This window comes from Microcebus murinus, chromosome 10 (genome assembly GCF_040939455.1).
Source record: "Microcebus murinus isolate Inina chromosome 10, M.murinus_Inina_mat1.0, whole genome shotgun sequence".
NCBI lineage: Eukaryota > Metazoa > Chordata > Mammalia > Primates > Cheirogaleidae > Microcebus > Microcebus murinus.
The window spans coordinates 5,882,590-5,901,227 of NC_134113.1; the positions used below are offsets into that span (position 1 = coordinate 5,882,590).

Consider the following 18,638-nt stretch of genomic DNA (forward strand, 5'->3'; position numbering starts at 1 on the left):
GTTTCGAATCCCAGCTCTGCCACATGCTTGTTTTGTAACCTGGGACGTATCACCTCCTTCCCCATAGTCTCTCACTTTGGGTCTCTGTGAAATGCAGAAGGTCCCTGTCGGTTAGGATCAGATGAGGACATGGATCTGCAAGTGACACTGGAGGCTGCCAAGTGGAAGGCGAAGAGGACGGGGCCCAGAGCCCAGCTGCACCTGGAGGAGGAAGTCACCCACGGACATCCCAGATGCTCCATGTCAGCACAGCAGCCGCAGCTCTGCCCACACCGGGCTGGGCCGGTCCCTGGCATGAGGGCCTGGGCCACCCCAGCCCTTTCGAGGGCGTCCCTCTCATCCTGCAGGACAGCTGGAGACAGTGTGCTGCTCCCTTGAACCCCTCATGAAGGCTCGAGTTGCTTCTGTTTATTTGTCTTCATACTTCAACAGCTCAAATGCATTTCTTGCGGGGAAAAAAAATGCTGACCATTTTAATGTAAAACTAAACAATTTTGGACAGTCGTATAGTTACTCCATAAACAACAATATTTTCTAAGGTAAACTCAAGAGGTTTCTTCCTGTTCTCTTCCTTTATACCCATCTCCCACCCCCACCCTTTCCCCACTCTTGGCCCCCATTCAGGTGATCTAAACATGCTCATTGGAGGGATTTGCTGTCAGAGCCTGAGTCTGATTCAGGCCCACTTCTCTCAGCTTTTTACAACTGCTAATCTGATGTAAATTCTTTGGCCTGAGAAAAAGAAACATGCTGGACAGTTTTGTGCATCTTTATAAATGAGCTTCCTTCTCTTCCCAAATCACTATAAAAATGGGGAGACCTGGAGCAGGGTGCGGGGAGGCAGACTGATTCAGACCCAGTTGTGTGTTGGTGTGCACTGGCCTTCCACAGACCCCTGCCCATTCTTGCCTGGGATTGTGTGGGGGACAGTAGGGTGCTTCTTGCAGACGGGCCAGGCGGGGGCTGGGGTGAAAGAGGGATGGCCCCGGGGCAGGCTTATTTGGAGATGGAGCGGTAGGCGGATGGCAGGTCAGGGGCAGAATATTTGGTTCTGACCGTCGAGAGGAGCACGACTGAACAGTGATGAGTGCACGGGCCTGCTGCTGAGGCAGAGCGTCTGCGCACTTGAAGCCAGGGAGGTCTGCTGGCAGGGTCTCCTAGCCGCCTCCCGTGGGCCTGCGATGGCTGGTGACTCCCCCTGTCCACATCTCCATGCCGGGCTCCTTCTAGCCTCTGTTCTAGATGCAGGGAGAGCATGGACTTGGGAATCAGGCATACTGGCCTTGACTCCTGGCTCCCTCCTGGCTGCTGGTTGGGGGCCAGCTCTCTGCTCTCACTTTCCTTACCTGGAAAGAAGGTGTGATGATGATCCTGGGAGAGGCCTCTGGGAACACAACGTGGTAGTCATGTGAAGGAAAGGTGGCACACAGTAGGTGCCAGGAACATTCACCTCCTTCCTCCTTCCCTTTGGTTGTACGTTCAGGTCAGGGATCGCATCCCTGGATGAGGCCACCATTCCCATTGGTAGGAGTGTTTGCTAATGGTCAGACCTGTCCTCTCTTCACTGCGCTGAAATCTGTTGTCACTCAGCCTGGTGCCAGCGCCACCTTTGGATAGGTCTTGATTCGGTGGCTTGGGGAAGAAGTCCTGCTCTGTCCCAGGGCAGGGAATACCAAGTCCACAAACAGCAAAAAAGAACACCCACTGCAGACACTTGCCTTCATCTGTCCCTGTTTGCAATCCCTGTGCCAAGGGCTTGGTCATAACTCTGAGAAATAAACAAAAAATAAGTGTCTTGTGAAGGCTCTTTAAAAATATCCTACCACCAAACCAGACACTGAGCCATGTACCTAAAAAGGGGCATTAGCAACAGATGAGGGTGTCCTAGAGTCTCCAGTCCTGCACTTCCTCTGCCAACAGTCTTGCTTATCTTGGAGTAGCCTGGACCCTGTGTGGCATTTGGGGTCACCCTGGACATTTGCTGGGCCTGGCTGCATCTGGGCAGATGCTGCAGTGACACTTCTTCCCCAGCAGGACAGGCTCAAGCTGTTTATAGTGGCCATTAGCCAGCCCTGTGCACCAGGCTGCCCCGGCACCCCTCCCCGTCACCCACCTCGTCCCAACCACATGCAGCTAGAAATAGACTGCTGGCAGACGCCCTACCCTGGCTGCACTCTCTATTTGTGGGAAATGGGCAGCCATGGCAGCAGCCCAGCTGCTTGGTCTAAGTAACCTCCCAGGTGCTACCTTAATGGTAGGGAGAGGAGCCCAGAGGCTTGTCCTCCTGTTGCCTCATCTCCTGGCCACCAAGGGGTCAGATGCCAGTGGACTCATTTGGGACCAGCCATTGGTGGAGGCCCCTGTTGCCGGTAGGGGAGTCTGGCTTCCTCAGCCTGGCAGCTGGCCCCTCATGGTCAGTCCCCTGCCTGCCGCTCCAGCCCTTTCTTCTCTCCCCTTTCTCCCAGCAAACTAAATGCTAAGCCTGTGCCCGAGCACCCCACGCCCTCCGGGCCTCTGCATGTCTTGTTTCCCCTGTCCCAAGCACTCCAATTCTTCCTCCTGCACCTCTTCCCTGGGCTCCTGGGCGGCGACCTGCTTCCTGCTCTCTGCTCCCCCTGCACTCAGACCAGCCGGGATTAGACTGAGTTGAAAATGTCTGTTTACTTATCCATCTTCCACACATGTAATAATTATACAAAAACTCAGAGGAATCAAAAGGAAAGACAGAAAATAATTCCCCCATTCTCTCACCACCCCAGTAGATCAACAGTTTTCATGTCCTGATGTTCATGTCCAGCATTGTCTGGGTTTAGACATAACTTTATATGGTTAAAACCATCACATCGATGTTTGTATGCTGCTTTCCCCCCAAAATTCTAGCAGAACTTTCTTCACTGCTGATATATAATCGTGTTGCCGAGATGTGGGAATGTCACCAAAACCCAGTATGTAGGGAGCCAGCAGGCACTCTGGTTGGTAGAGTACAAATGCCCAGACTCCTCTCTGTCCAAACATGTCCCCTGAGTGCCTATATCTGCCAGGTCAGGGATTCTGAGGTTAGTTAGACGTGACTTCTCGTCCTCAGGGAGCTCCCAGGCCACGTGGAGAAATAATCTCAAAACGGCATCCCGTGTGTGATTAATACCAGGTGCATGTACAAAGGGATGGTGCAGGGTGAGCAGTTCACCCTTCCTGGAATGATCAGAGGGTTCCTAGGTGGGGGTAGAAGGGGGAGGACATTTTAGGAGTTGGGAACAGCATGTGCAACGCCTAGAGGTGGGAAAGGTTTGGCCAGATAGGAGGGTGGGTTCGGGGGTGATGGTGGTGTATGAATAGGCAGTCTCTGTCAGGCGAGGCATGCCTACCAAGTGCTTTCTGGGTCTGAAACCTGGAGATTTATACCCACAGCATAAGGATGTCAGGGGATCACCAATGGCTATATATCGAGCACGCCATGGACTCGAGCTTGGCTCTCAGCCCTGCCTGCCACAGCTGCCAGGGCCCTGCTGTCCGGCCCCGCCTGCTGCTCTAGCCTCTACACATAGGCATGCACACACATGACCCACCGAATCCCACCACCAGTAGCACCTTTCCCTTCACTGGGCCTTGCCTGGCTTCACCAGAGAGAGGTGTTCAGCCTGCCTGGTCCCTCTTCTTGTCCTGCAGAGCTCCAACCCCATGCAGTGGCTGATGGCTAGTGGTCTGCCAATGTCTTCACCACCTCTCCCCAGGAGAGCAGGCCTTGGCCTCTCCTTCACTGCCTGTGTCTGCACCAGCGTGGTGCCTTGTGCCCTTGTTGAGTGGCTGAATAAACCATGTGGCTAATCTCAGAGGTTCTCTTGGGGGAGGACGTGTGCAGTAGGAGAGACCACAGCACATGGGGCCTCTAGGGGTTTGTACATTGTGTGCGGGTCAGCAGGGGTCCCCAGGGAGGGATGAGAAATAGAAAGCCCACCGTCTTTGACCCAGGAATCCTGCCCTGAGGATCTGTCTGAAGGAAGTAAGGCCCCCAATGAAAAGATGTGTCCTTCCCAGGGGAGCCCACTAACAGGGATGGAGCAGGGACAACTGCACGGAGAGCCTAGGGTAGGAGGTCCCTTGCTGATTGGACAGGCAGCAGGTCAGAAGGGTGGTCAGGACCAAGTCACAGCATGGAAAATGCTTTGACTCAGTGGAAAAGGCCGTGCAGACCATGTGCAGAGATACTCGTTACAGTTAGGAGAAAATCGGCACACGAGAAAAGACAGAAGCAAAGTAGCTGCTCATGATTGTGGTTGTATCTAGAGTGTAGGATTGTTGATCCATTTTTTTTTCACTGTGTTTGAAAATTCCTTGTCAGTTCAAAATCTTAAATAATAAACCAATTTTATGGACAAGTGATGGGAAGCCACGCTAGGTTCTTGTGGGAAGGAGTGCCACGGAAAGCACGTGGCCGCAGACTCAGATTGGAGAGGACGGGTTGCCTGTGGGGAGGTGTGCAGTCACTCTGGTGACCGGTGCTTCAGCCAAGTTCAGGTGCCCCCTTTTCCTCGAAGCCCCCTGGTGCCCACGGCCAGCCCTCTGCCTCTGCCCTCGTAGAGGCCCCTTTGTCTGCCACTTTCTCAGAGGTGCCAACTCCGATGAGACAAAACTGTTTTTGAGTCCTGGTTGTTGTCGCATGACCCACCCCAGAGCCTGACAGTGAGGACTGCTGGGTGCAGGAAGGAACAAGTCAGCGTAGCAAGCCCAGGTGAGAAGCTTGCAGACATGGGCCAGGAGGCTGAGCGGCCTGGGCCAAGGTGTGGCCGCAGCTCAGGGTGTGCTGATGGCCCCACACTCACAGAGGCCTCCCAGGAGAGGACTGGTGTGCGCTAGTGAGGAGGAAGAAGAGAACGGCAGCCGCAGCAGCCTGGAAGTAGAAAGGCCTGGATTTTACACTCACAACTCTGGAAGGTGGAAGAAAATACGGGGTTTGGGAGGAATTAATGCCTGGAGGTTCACTGGGGAATTTATGCTGGGAATAAATTGATCAGCTTGGCTGGAGTCAGGCAGGATGGACAGGTCAGAGGACCTGTGTCAGCTGGGAAGTCATGGGGAGCTCCAGGGCCCCTCCCTGGTTCAGGAAGTTTTTTACAAGGAGGGGGACTTCCCCTGCCACCCCCTCCACCGGCCTAGAGGTAATCACATCCAGCTGGGCCTGCTTCAGTTCTGCGGCTGTCCATTAAGAATCCCATTGGAGCATTCCCCTGTCTTTTCTTAGAGCGTCTTGCTTTGGTCCCATGATTTGTTTGTTTGGTTTTCTTCCTTCCCTCTCTCTAGTCCTCCATTCTTATCCCCATCAAAAGAGATTTTTAACAACTCCAGTGCCTCCCACAGATGTGCAGCCAGGATCACACTCACAGCTGCGCGGTCAGGGGCCTGAGGGTGGGGATGAAAGCGTCCGGCTCCCATCCTGGCTCTGTCGCCCACGTGCTGGGAACCACAGGCAGGCTGCTCCCACCCTGGGCTGAAGTTAAATGAGATACTGTAATGGACATGCCTGCCACAAGCAGGGGCTCTGCAGCCTCCTCCCTGCCTGCGCTGTAGAGGTTAGAGGAAGAGCTGGTCTTGCCTAGGTGGCCTAGACAGGGGGCTTTCCTTCAGGAGTGCATCCCACTGTGTCTCCAAATCCCTCCCTTCTCCACCTACTTCCTGCCACTCTGCCCAGCTGGAGCAGCTTTCTCTTTAGTGGAAGACTTTGGTCCTCATATGAGTGAAGCTGCCAGTAAAGCAGGAGGACATACTGAGCTGCACCCACTGGCCAAGGCCCCCTGCGTGGGTCCCTTTGTTCACAGAGCAGTTATGAATGGCACTGAGCACCATGGCCACAGGCTGGTGGTGACTGTGAGGGCATCTGGCCTTCATCCGTCATGGCCTCTGCAGGCTCCCCGTGGGCAGACTGTGGGTCCACAGTGGGTCCACTTCCAGGCAGGGCTCAGGCAGGCAGATGAGCACTGCCTTTCCCTGAGCAGCCTTCTCTGGGGGCTCCTGACACACCAGTGACCAGCATGTGCTCCTCTCCCTCATGTAGACCTGCTTCCTTGGCTGGGTCCTGAGACCCCAGGGCCTCCGGGCAGCCCCTCTGCAGTCAACACTCTACACCAAAGGCCATGCAGCTCATCCCCAACGGGACAGGCCTAGAGCCAGGGCAGAAGCTCTGTTCCCCAACCACACTTTTATAGTACACAGTCGGTTACTCGGGTCACAGACATATAGCAAGTGCCCCACGTGCTGTTCAGAATCCTGGATAGAGTGATGCTCTATCACACGTGGTCCCTGTTCCCAAGGACTCTTTGTGGTCTGGAGAGAGCCAGAGGGAAACAATCACGAAGAAGATAGCAGGTGGATGGAACATGCTCTGAAGGAAGCAGGGCAGGGTAGCGTGGCAGAGTGGCTTGTCTGCTGCTTTAGGTTGGTGGTCAGGGAGAGTGTTCCCGGGGAAGTGACATGTTAGCTGAGGCCTGATGGAGGAGGAGCCAGCCATGCCAAGATGAGCGAAGAGCATTCCAGGCAGAGGAGCATGTGCAAAAGCCCCAAGATGGGAGCAGGAGAGTTGTGGTCAGGGAGGCCACAGCAGCATGACCCCAGCTGGGCGAATGAGGAGAGGGCTGGCAGGGGACGTAGGCAGAGTAGTTACCATAGGCCTTGGTGGCCAGGGAAGAGACTCCATGTTTATGAGACCTTTGAGGGCCTTCAGGCAGGGGGATTGAACAGCTGGCTGATGTTTTCCAAGGTCTATGAAGGATTGAGGGGGGGTGCAAGGGTGGAAGCAGGGTGGCCAGTGGGGAGGTGAGGCCAATAACCCAGGCCAGAGACTAGGGTGTACTCGGGTCATTTTGCAGGCACAGCTGACAGGCCTGGACCTGCTAAAGGATCATATGTGGGCATGGGGAAGACAGTATTGAGAGTAACTGCCAGGTATTTTGGCTGAAGTGACTATGAGTTGTGTGGCCCTTTGCTGGAACAGGGAAGGCTGAGGGCAGACTGGGCTTCATTCTGTCCTGCTTTCATGGAAGGACAGTTAGGAGGTTAGCTTAGGCCTTGTAAGGTTTGTCATGCCTGTTGGACATCCACATGCAGGCCCCGGGCTGCCATTGATGACTAAGTTTGGAGGGTGGTGGAGCAGACAGGCCTAGACGTTTGGGGTGGTGTTGGTGAGTGTGTAGCTGATGAAGCCATGGGACAGGGTGAAATCTTCCAGGGACAGAATGTAGATGGGGAAAAGGCAGAGCCCAAGGGGGGCTCAGGTCTCACTGGCCTGGCCCCAACACCTGCACGGAGCTCCCGGTATTTCGTGCTACCCACGGCTGCTGCAAAGGAGGAGGTGTCCACAGCATGAAAAAGGAACTTGTCATCATATCTGCTGTGGGTCTAGTATCTGGGATCTATAAAGAACTCTTACAACTCAAGACAACACAATTTAAAAATGGATTTGAATAGACATTTATCCAAAGAAGATATACAAATGGTCAATATGCACATGAAAAGATGCTGAACATCATTAGTAGTTAGGGAAATGCAGATTGAAACCAGAATGAGATACCACTTCATACCCAATAGGATGGCTATTTAAAAAAAAACAAAATTGTAAGTGTTGACAAGGATATGAAGAAATTGGAAACCTTGCACTTTGCTGGTGGGAATATAAAGTGGTATAGCCCTGTGGAAGATAGTTTTTTTCTCAAAAAGTTAAACATAAAGTTACTGTATGATCTAATAATGCCACCCTCAGGTATATACCCAATAGAATTGAAATCATAGGTCCACACAAAAGCTTATACATGAATGTTCATAGCAGCATTATTCATAATAGACAAAAAAGTAGAAACAACCCAAGTGTCTTATCAACTGGTGAGTGGATAAACAAAATATGGTCTATCCACACACTGGAATATTATGCAGCCATAAAAAGGATTGAAGTACTAATATATACTTACACAGATGAAGCTTGAAAACATTATGCTAAGTGAAAGAAGCTACTCATAAAATGACAAATATTATATGATTCTATTTACATGAAATGTCCAGAATAGGCAAGTCCATAGAGACAGAAAGTCGACTTGCTGTTGCCAGGGGCTGGGGGGAAGGAGGAGTTGGTACTCACTGAAAATGGGCATGAGGCTTCTTTCTGGAGTGATGGAAATATTCTGGAATTAGATGGTGGTGATGCTTGCACAACATAGTGAATATACTAAAAGCCACTGAGGTGTACACTTAAAGATGGTGAATCTTATGTTATGTGAATTATATTTCAACCAAAAAAAGTGGAGAAATAGAAGAGATACCACATGCAAAGCATCTGAAGGCTTGTCCCACACCCTCTGAGCAGACCACGTGCAGGGCTTTGTGTCCAGTTATGGGCCAGCTTTAAGCACCCCAATAAGCTGGGGTCCCCTAGAGAAGGGCAGCCAGGTGGTGAGGGGCTGAAAGCTAGGTCAGGAGGGGGCAGTGTGAGGAGCTGCCACTGCTTCGCTCAGAGACCAGAAGGCTGCAGCGGGCTGAGCGTTCCCTTCTGATGTGGCTTGTTGTTGCTGTTCCAGTTTGGAAGGGACTTCAGTGTCCCCAGATTATGTTCCCAGTGGTGATTCCCTGAGGCGCTTGCAGCAGCTTTGCAAGCAGTTGGCTGCCATGCCCCGGTGGTCTGTGTGTCGTGTGTGCCAGGCGCCGTGCTGAGTGTTCTACCTACATTATTCCCTTTTAATTCCCCACACACCATAGGTGCTATTATCCCTGTTTTATGGAGAAGGAAACCAAGGCCTAAAGTGGTTAAGTGACCTGCCCAAGGTCACATAGCAAGTTACTCACTGAATCTTGTACCCAAATCTGGTGTGACTTGTGGGGCAAGAGCCAGGTCCCATGGATAGTGGCCACAGGACAGCATCATGCAGACCATCCTAAGAAGGAGTGGTCAGCAGTCTGTACTTGGTGGCAGACTCCCTGCCCTCAGGGATGTGCGGCTGTGGGGGATGGCAGGGCTTCGGTGGGGGCTCATGGGGAGCAGGCCTTCCCGGCCAGCAGGCTCCAACAGAGCTCAGCCTCTCCCGGGCTGGCCCACCGGACCTGGGTGTGAGCAGGAGCCTGCTGGTCTGCCACGCGGACCCCACCATCCACGTGCCTTGGACTCAGGCCCTGCCCAGGGGGCCCAGCCGTTGACCCTGTGTCTTCTCCACACAGCCGGCCTCCTGGGAGTCAGAGGCCCTAGGCAAGGCCTCAGCTGATGCCCAGGCCAGGAAGCAGACAGGCCCTAGGAGACCCCAGTCTGCCTCCTGCCTGCCTGTGCTAGCAGCTCTTGACAGCTCAGGGAGTGTTCTGGATCTGGCAGAACCCAGGCCCCAAAGCTCTAAGACCCATGTGTATTTTACCCGAAATCTAATCCATCTGGTTCTCATTTATTTACACTTAACTCATCAAATGCAATTTTGCAAGAGCCGCTCGATAGCCAAGAGGCTTTTCTGCCTAAGCCGCCTTTCTGAAAGGAGCCAGGGGAGGGCTGGGGCCTCGGCCCTCGGGGACCAGGTGGGAGCTCTCAGTGTTGGAGGTCAAGTTTGGTTCCTAAGATGGGCTGGGCACTTCTGCCTCTGTTCCCAGCCACTCAGTGGGAGCTGGGGTGCCAGAGCCAGTGCAGGGCCTGACACACAGTAGGCTCTTGACAGCCATGAAAACATGGGTGGGTCCAGGCAGAGTCTCTGTTTCAAATTGTGAAACATTCAAGGGAAACACAAAGCAACCAAAGCTAGATCCAGAAGTAATTTTTAGTTATTATAAATAACTGAAAACCTGGATTCTTGGTCCAAAGTAGGATAAACAACCAGCTGTTAATAAAAACAAACATCAGCACCTTGGGCCAAAAAGCAGACCTCACAGGCAACCACAGTCTTGCCTGCATAGACCTTTCAGAAGCAGATCGACCTACAGTCTGCTGGTGTCAGCTCTGGAAACCCTTCTTGCTGGAAAACAACGGTGTCAGTCACCATGTATGGGTCCTGTCCCAAACATGACCCTTCAACAGCTGGCAGAGAGCGGGGGAGACATGGCCTGTGCCTGCGAGGAGGGAGCACCCCGAGTGGAGGTGGACAGGAGTCTCAGCTGAGGGCTGCCCCCACCCCAGCAGTCAGGGCTGTGCTCATGCAGGACACTGCAGAGTGAGGGGGACCTGGCCCCAGAGACCCTGTTGGGACTTGAACTTTGGTGCCAAGATGCCGTGTCCTGTTCCAGCTAGAGTCATCACAGAGGCTGCTGCCCATAGAAAAGGGATTGGGAGAGAGGGGTAGAGGCTGGAGACCCAGGAGGAGTGTGCAGTCTTCCCCGAGAGGAAGCTGAGGCCCAAGCCGGGGCTATGCCATGGAGACAGATGGGCAGTAGAAGCCCATAGCCTAGGTCAGACCCTTGGGAGAGAATCAGAGGGGAGGGGCTTCAAGGACAAAAGAGTTCTCAGGCCTCAGTGGCTGGGTGGGGAGAGGGCCAGACCCGAGCCCGAGTGAGGCCCCTCTTTCACCCTCTAGGTACTCAGTCTCCCTCCCTTCCTCACACCTTCCGCCCTCCCCAGCTCTGTTGGCTGAACAAATGAGAACTCACTGCATAGCTGAACAGCCTTCAAAGAGTCCATATATCTGTTATCCCAGACCTCCGTGGATTCATCTGTTTCTGGGGGTATCCCCCCCCAGCACCCATGTCTGCCACCCTCGCCCCAGCCCAGAAGAGTTAGGGGCTCCAGCAGTTCTGGTGACACAATTGCACATGCATTTGTGCACTAAAGGAGGGAGCACGTTCATCCAAGGAGGCTGCAGGCTGGTGCCTTCCATAGGGTGATCGGGCTGGTGCAGGCAGCCCATGAAAGACCCTCACAGAGCTGGGCCTTGAGGGTCCTCTCTCCACTCTGCCTCCTTCAGCTCTCTTGCCGGTTGAGAGGACCCTCTAACTCTAGGGCCTGGAGTCTGCTCCAGGACCCATGAGGCCGCCTTTCTGCTTTGTAGCTAGGTCCCTGTGCTGTGCAGAGACACTCCCTGCCTTCTGGGGACATTTAGCTGTGGTCATAAGTAAAGGTAAAGGGTCCTGAGCTGCCCTCAGGGTTCAGAGGCAGAGCACTCCTCCTCCCTCCGGAGTCCACTCAGCTCCCGGATCCTGGATTGGAAACAGGCGGGTTTGGGGCCTCCCTGCACACAGGCTCAGCCCCACCCAAGGCCTCGGTGGTTGGTGATGCTGTTTATCAGGCTGCATGGATGTCTTCTGCAAGTACTATCCCCCTGCCTGCTGGACTGCTGTGGGGACCTGTCTAGGGGCCAAGGTCTCCCTGGGGCAGGGTCCAGGCCACAAAGCAGCCAGAGCCTAATGCAGCACTCACCTCTATACCCCCAGGGCCCAGCTATCCTCAGCTCACCTCAGCCCAGCATTTGGGACCCAGCCGGCCATTCTTCCCTGGTTGATTGAAGAACTCTCCCTTCCCCATCGGGGCCTGCCCTCCCCCTTCAGGGAGCCTTTGCTCTTAGTACTCCTCCTCCTCCCCCAGGCTCCTCCAGCCTCAGGTCGTAAATCTCCCTGCTCTTCAGCGGCTCCCATATCACCTCTTCTAGGAGCCTTCCATCCTGTGCTCTGGCCCAATGAACTGGCAGCTTGGTGAGGGCAGAGACTGAACCAGCATGTTCACTAATGTCCCTGGCAGCTCACCATGAGTGTAGCACATAGTAGGTGCTTGGTGTTTATGGAGTGAAAGGACGAAGATGTTTCTAGTGTATTTAAAAGGACAAGAACTTCAGTCTGGATGGGAGGGGGGGCAGGGCAGGGGCTGTTCCAGGAGGAGGTGCATGTGTGCACATGCAGGTGAGTGAACGAGTGGGTGTGTGCAGAGAACAGCAGAAGTGAGGGGCCACTGCAGAGTGGCCGGAGAGAGCCTCCAGGCTGTGGAGAGCCTTGAGTGACCCCCTCCGTGTGCCCAGGGGGAGCCAGCAGTGCTCCGCTTCACTAGACTGGCCTCCTTGGGGGTCAGTGCACCAACTGTGCTGTCTGGTTTATCCTCCTGACACTTGAGCACCCACTCTTGGCCGACCCTCTGCTAGGAGCAGGGATATAAAGAAGACTCAGAGCTGTCCTCACTGCAGAGCAGGGACAGGAAGCCAAGCCCTCTGGTCCAGGGCAGAGGAGGGGTAGAGAACAAAGACAGGCCTGATCTGGAAGCCAGCAGGGGAAGTAGCCTGTGCTGGGCACCAGGAGGACTATGCAGGGGAGGGACTTTGCACCGGCTTTTGGAGAGGAGAGTGTGAGGGTCAGGGGAGGCGTGTAAGCATAAATGCCCAGGTAATGCCATCTCACTACCATGGCTGGGCCTGAAGTGTCCTCATTCAGAGAAGTTAAATCATGGAAGAGCAGAATGAGGACTTTGGACTCCCTGGGCTTCAAACCCCCAGTCTGCCTCTTTTACAGCTTTGGGCAAGTCTTTTTTCTCTCAGCCTCAGTTTTCTCATCTGAGAAGCAGGGATGATAAGAATAACACCCGCAGTGGAGCTGCTGGATGAATGGATTAAGATAGTGCATGATAAGCTTAGACATGGAATCTAAGAAAAAGAAAGAAGAAAGAAAAAAAAAAAATAAGATAGTGCATGAGCACCTGAATGGGGCCTTCCTAGCCCCAGCACTGTTACTAATATTTATGGTAATAAGGCTGCCAGCCACGCCCAGCAAGCCCAGATGCTCACCTCTGTGTGCAGGCATAGGCCCAGCCACGTGGGGCACCTCAGTGCACAGAGCAGTCAGTTCCACAGGGCAGAGAAGGAAGAGGTCTGCATGTGCCACGGGCACTCCAGGAGGGTTGCTGGAGGACACAGTCTGCAATCCCTAAAGCTCTGGGAGCACTTCCTATGGACAAGGCCTGGGCACCACCCCAGGCTGCAGGGCAGGATGGGGCCGAACTCAGGGATTCTGACTCCTGGGTGTGGGTTCCCTTCTTGCTGTCAAGGCACCTCTTAGAATAGTATGCCAAGTACTAGGGGCCATGGGACAGAATGTGGGGGGCTTGCCCCACTTCTTGGACAGGGCCATGGGCCTATTTCCCATAGTGCCTTGCCAGGCCTGGCCAGGGCCTCCAAGTGAACCCAGTGTGTCCTGGGCCCATGAGCAGCCATCTCACAGACCCAGCTGCCCCAGCTCGGCACTCTTCCTTCGTACCTGACTGTGGGTCCTGTTTGGAGGGCTGGAGACACTGCAGTGCAAAGGGGTAAAAGTGTGGCCTCAGGCCCTTAATCCAGGTCCTAGAGATGTTGGTAATGGCCTCAGGCTGCCCAAAGGGATTGATTTGGCAGCATAATTTCTTGCCTGCTCTGTTTGGAGACGGGGTTGGGGGGAGAAGGGGAGGTCTCAGTTGGGACCACAGTGGAAAAACCTTGCAGAGGGGCAGCCCCTTCTTGCCGCTTCCTTAATCTTGGGGCTTTGTCATTTGGGAGTGGGGAAAAGAAATGTTTACATGGCCTTGCATTTGTTTCCAATTATTCATCAGTGTTGGCGAGTCATTGTTCCCTGCTAGTGTAAACAGCCCTGTCCCAAGCCCCAGCCACTCTGCCAGGTCATCAAGGGTTTGTAGATGTGTTACATCATCTGCTCTTTGGTTCCTAGCTTTCAACGAGGTGAGGAGCTGGGCCAGGCCAGATGGCTGCACATGGGTGACACCAGGAGCTTATTCATAGCAGGGACGAGGTAGCATTTCTGTACCATGAATTCAGCACTTGAGTGACTATATCTGTTTGCTTTACAGCCGAACCTTTACTAAAGTTGGGGAAGCCAAGGTACAAAGCAAAGAGTATGAGAACACAGGAAGAAAGGCAGTGACTATGGCTCGAGAGGGGTCTAGACTGAGTCCAGGGGCAGCTGCACGAGCTCAGTCTTGCCGTTAAGCATGTGGGCATAGGTGCCTCTGCAGGACCTTCTGGGGCCAGAGATGGAACTGACTGCAGGAATGCTGGGTCATTCTTGATGCTAGCAATGCCAGTCTGCATCTGGGGTTCACATGCGCGTGCTCAAGTTGACACCCGGACTCCAGCTCGTGTTAGGAGTAGCTGGTTCTTCATAACATTAGTCTGAATGCGCGATGCCACCAGCTTAGCACGGGAGCCACAGGCACATGCTCTGGAGCTAGACAGGGATGCGAGTCCTGCCTTCGCTCTCACTCACTGTGTGACTTTGCCCCAGTTCCTTCAGCGCTCTGCCTTCACGTCCCCACCGATACAGTGGAGTCGGCAACACGCCCTACTGTGAGGCCGCTGAGAGGATCGTGAGCCTGCACTTGGCACTCAGTGCTCCAGGGCTGTCCTCTGTGTGTGTGAACAGGATGAATCCACACGGTGCTGGTCGTGGTCCAGTGCGGGCTGGAGACGAACCCTCTGAGGGGTGGAGGGGAGGCGACTGCTTGCCACCTGTCAGGGGTCCCCCAGCAAAGGTGATGTTGGCACTGGGCCTTTAGGAGCCATGAGCAAGACTTTGCTGAGCGGAGAAAGGTTTTCAGAATAGTCCCTGTCTATACTTGCCAGGCCTCCCCCAGTCGGACTCTCAGGCCGTGGTATGATCATGTGGCTCATCTCAGCAAGAGCCACCTTTCCCATTTTAGCTGTAACTCCTGGTGGCTTTTAGAGTTCAGAGCTCTGCCTCCCCCCTCCGGCTGCTGTACAGCTGACATTTGAGGTTGCAAGAGAATAATGACCTCGCCGTCGGCCTCAAAGGCAGCCGCGTGGTCTCCTGGGTGGTGAAGTGGCCTGTTGTCTGTGAGTCTAAATAGGACCCAGCTGAAATCGTTCCAGAGCCAGGTCCCCTCCCAGCCTAGCGCAGGTCACTCTGCCTGACTCTTTACCTTCTCACATCTTTTTGGTCCCAATAGTAAAAGATATCTGTGTTAAAAAGAACTGCACAAAGCTCAAAGTCAAAGTGTGTGTGTGTGTGTGCGCGTGCGTGCGTGTGTGTGTGTGTGTGTGTGTGTGTGTGTGTGTGTGTGTGTGTTGGGGGCCGGGGATTGGCCAGAAGCAGCCAGTAGCTCACATTGCCTTTGTGGTTTTATATATTTGCCTATTAAAATGACAATACAGACATGGAACATTAAGGTTTAAGAAGCCCTTCTTTCATTAAACAAACCGACAGAGTAGGGGGTTATGACTCTGGTAATTGAAACATGCTGTTCTGCTCAAGACCAGAACTCCATAAAGACTCTTCCCAGCCATAGCACCTTTTGTGCCAGTGGCCCCTGGTCAAAAATGAGTGTCAGCCCTGAGGTCTGTCTCTCCTGGGGAGTGGGAAAGACCACTTGGCAGCCTTCCGTGGCAGTCACGGCAGCCAGAGGTCAGGACCTTTTAAAAACCTCCTCATTCTCTGGGCTTGTGGAATCAATTGCAGGGCACAAAGCCTCAGCTTGCTGCCTTGTCTCCAGCCTCTGGTGCCAAGGTCTTGTGCTGCTGGCTGTAGGCCTGAGGTGGCTGGAGGAAGAGGGGCCGTGGGGGCTGGTTGGTGAGGCTGCATGTGTTGGGGGAGCCAGTGCAGGCTGCTCTGTCTCTTCCTCAAGAGAGGCAGTCTGTGACATCAGTGAGAGCCCAGGTTTGACAGTCAGACCACCAGGTTTAAATCATGTCTCTGTCACGTACCGTATGTGGAGCCTTGGACAAGTGACTTTGCCTCTCTGTACCTCGATTTCCTCATCTATAAAATGGGCTAATACCTGGATCTGACTTACAGGGTTGCTGAGGGATCAAAGGAGTGATCCCTTTGCCAATGCAGGTGATGTGCTTAGACCAGTGGCAGGCACTCGACAAACAGGATCAGCTAGCATTACAGCTGTGCTAACTGGCTGCTTCTGAGGAGGCTCTCTCGGGAGTACCACTGTGCCACCATGGTGCGGCACCCTGGAGTACCTCTGTGCCGCCATGGTGTGGCACCCTAGAGTACGTCTGGGGAGTACCACTGTGCGCAGCACTGTGGAGTACTAGTGTGGAGTACCCCTGTAGAGTGCCACCACACAGTGCCTCCTGGGAGTACCACTGTAGAGTACCGCTGGAGCACAGCGCCACAAGGTCCCTCCAGGAGCCCCTTTGGTGCATTCTGGGGAAATTCATTGCCTCCATGTCCCACCAGCCCATCACCCCTCACTTCCAGCTCCAGGTATGATTTCTTCTTCCCTTATCTTTCTCTCCTCGCAGATGTGGATGAGTGTCAGGACAACAATGGTGGCTGCCAACAGATCTGTGTCAATGCCATGGGCAGCTACGAGTGTCAGTGCCACAGTGGCTTCTTCCTCAGTGACAACCAGCACACCTGCATCCACCGCTCCAACGGTGAGTATGGCCTGAGCTGACCAGGCATGCTGCCCACCCCTAAAGAAATGGGCAGCCCCCTGGAAATCTTGTGTCCACCTCTCGATTCCAGGGGCCCTCAGGCTCAAGGCAGGGCATCTTGGTGGTGGCCAGAATGTCTGTTTTGTGCTTCTGGTGTTGGTTCTGCATGGAACTCTTGCCAGCTCCTTCCCTTGCCTGCTGTACCGGAGCTGTTGGTGTTTCTCATGTTTGTGTATGGAGACAGGTGGGCCACAAGTGGCAAATGTGACCAAAGAAACTGTTTTCCTTTCTGAGTTGGGGACTGGCTGAGGCCAAGAAGAGTGGGCCCCATTCCCAATGGTCCCCTTCTCCAAGGGGGTCTCGAGGCCTACCCAGGCTGCGTGCCAATTTCCCCATCTCTGACTCTGGCTGCACCAATGACTATCTGCTGTGTTAACTGGGGCCCCAGCCAGGAGAGGGTCCTTGTGGGCAGGATCCTGCTATGTCCTGGAGGCCAGGTGGAATGGCAGGCCAGCCTGGGGAGGCACAGAGGGCCCCAGGAAGACACCCTGCCAGCTGTAGTGCCAGGGTAGACTGGGGACAGTCCCAGGCTGGGATGGAGCCTAGCCTCTGCCAAGCCCAGCAGTGAAGGTACCTAGTGTCAGGACATTGGTGGTCAGATCCTGGAGTTTGGGCCCAGGACATCAGGGCTGTGAGGTGGGGGCAGAACTGACCAGAAGCCAGGACACGTGTGCTTGGAAGAGGGGGGCTTCCAGGCAAAGCGAACAGCGTTTGCAAAGGCACGGAGACATCTCTTGCTTGAGATGATGGCAGGGCCTGGACTCCTGAGGCAGTGCTGTGTGCCGCAACGGAGCAGGCCCTTGGGCAGGGGCTAGAGCCGAGTTTCCTGGGGCTGGCCGTTCTGACCAAGGGGCGAATGAAAGAAAGGAGGCCAGGACAGCCCCCTGCCCTGCCTGAGCCCTCTCCCACCACGGACCCTTGACCGGAGGAGGTGCTGGAGGCCAGAGGGCACCAGCAGAGGCCTGTGGAGTGGCTCACACTGAGAAGTGGGGAACAAACAGAGCCCAGGCTGGGCTCCTGCTCAGCTGGACCCGGAGTGAATCCAGCTCCTCTCCCTGGCCGGGAGCCATTCCTCGGGCAGCTAGTGGGCCTGAGTGAGCCCCGCTTCCTCATCCAGAAGATGGGGACTATGGCATTGCCCCTGGCAAGGTGTTCCGGGGACGAGCGAGCCCATAGGTATGAAGTACCTGGGGTCCAGTGGGGCTGGCAGGGGACTGTGAGGTGATATCGAGGGACCCCCAACATGATTTTTATTAGAAAACAGTTCCTGAGACAGTAAAGGCAAAAACATTTAAAAAGTACAAAACTCGGAGTAATAAAGCAGAAATACTTTAATGGGCTGCCTAGAGTTCTCAGTGTTTGTTTCGGGCATCTCCTCAAAGGCGAGGTGGGCCTGCTGACCCCCAGCGATGCAGTGCTCCTGGGGGACACGAGGACCCAGCTCTGTGGCTCCTGGCACTCACGCCACTGTCCAGACTGCCCCAGGTGGCTCCTGCGCGTCTGGAGCTCCTTCTGCTCCTCACGAGACCTCCCAGCTGTGGGCCGTGGGTGAGCCGCCCAGGGTGGAGGCTCAGCTCGTAAATGAGACTCTGAGCCCAGCAGGGCTGTGTGAGAGGCAGATCGTGTGGGGGAGAGAGCGAGGGTGGGAGGAGGAGTCCTGCCTTCCTCGGGAGATGGGACTTCACGGGGCGACTGCTCTGAGCAGGCTGCAGAGTCCTCAAGGCCAGGGTGGCCTGAGCCTCTTTCAGCCAGGTTGTGTGTGCCATGTGTGCCAGCTCCTCTGGAGAGTGGCTTCCCCCAGGCAGGCTGCAGGTGAAGGTGCGAGGCTGCCGGTTGACAGGGCGTGCCGGAAGGGAGGCCAGCGCCACGGGGGACAGCGGCTGGGGCTTGTTGGTAACCGGGCTCTGGTTTGGCCTGTGAGCATTTGCTGTACTATGGAGGGTGCGAACTTGGCGTCCACCAAAGGAGTGGGAGGTGGTCACGTGGGTGCAGTGGCAGGAGCTGCCGTGGGGCCTGTGCTCGCTGGAGCCTGTGCAGCTGAGCTCTGCAGGCAGGCCAGCTCACTCCACCCCATCCGGCCGCGGAGCTGGACTGATGGGGGAGGAGGCCAAGCCCAGGAAGTGGCAGAGCCCAGGCACACTAGCTCTGGGGCTCGCTTCTCAGAAGGTGATGACGCTCGTAAGGAAAGAAATAGGGTGGAGGAATAGAGGGGCTAGAGCTGGAGGCCTCTCTGAGGAAACCACATTTGAGCTGAAACTGAAT

General features: G+C 54.7%; 1 protein-coding gene across 2 annotated transcripts in view; it reads left to right on the forward strand.

Moving 5' to 3' along the window:
• Positions 1–18,638, forward strand: part of SCUBE1 (signal peptide, CUB domain and EGF like domain containing 1) — a 124,737-nt gene that overhangs the window by 29,464 nt on the left and 76,635 nt on the right. For both annotated transcript variants that reach the window (XM_076006930.1, XM_076006931.1), the window contains exon 4: positions 16,182–16,316. In XM_076006930.1, the coding sequence (XP_075863045.1) occupies positions 16,182–16,316 (135 nt within the window). The remainder of the gene's footprint in view (positions 1–16,181; positions 16,317–18,638) is intronic.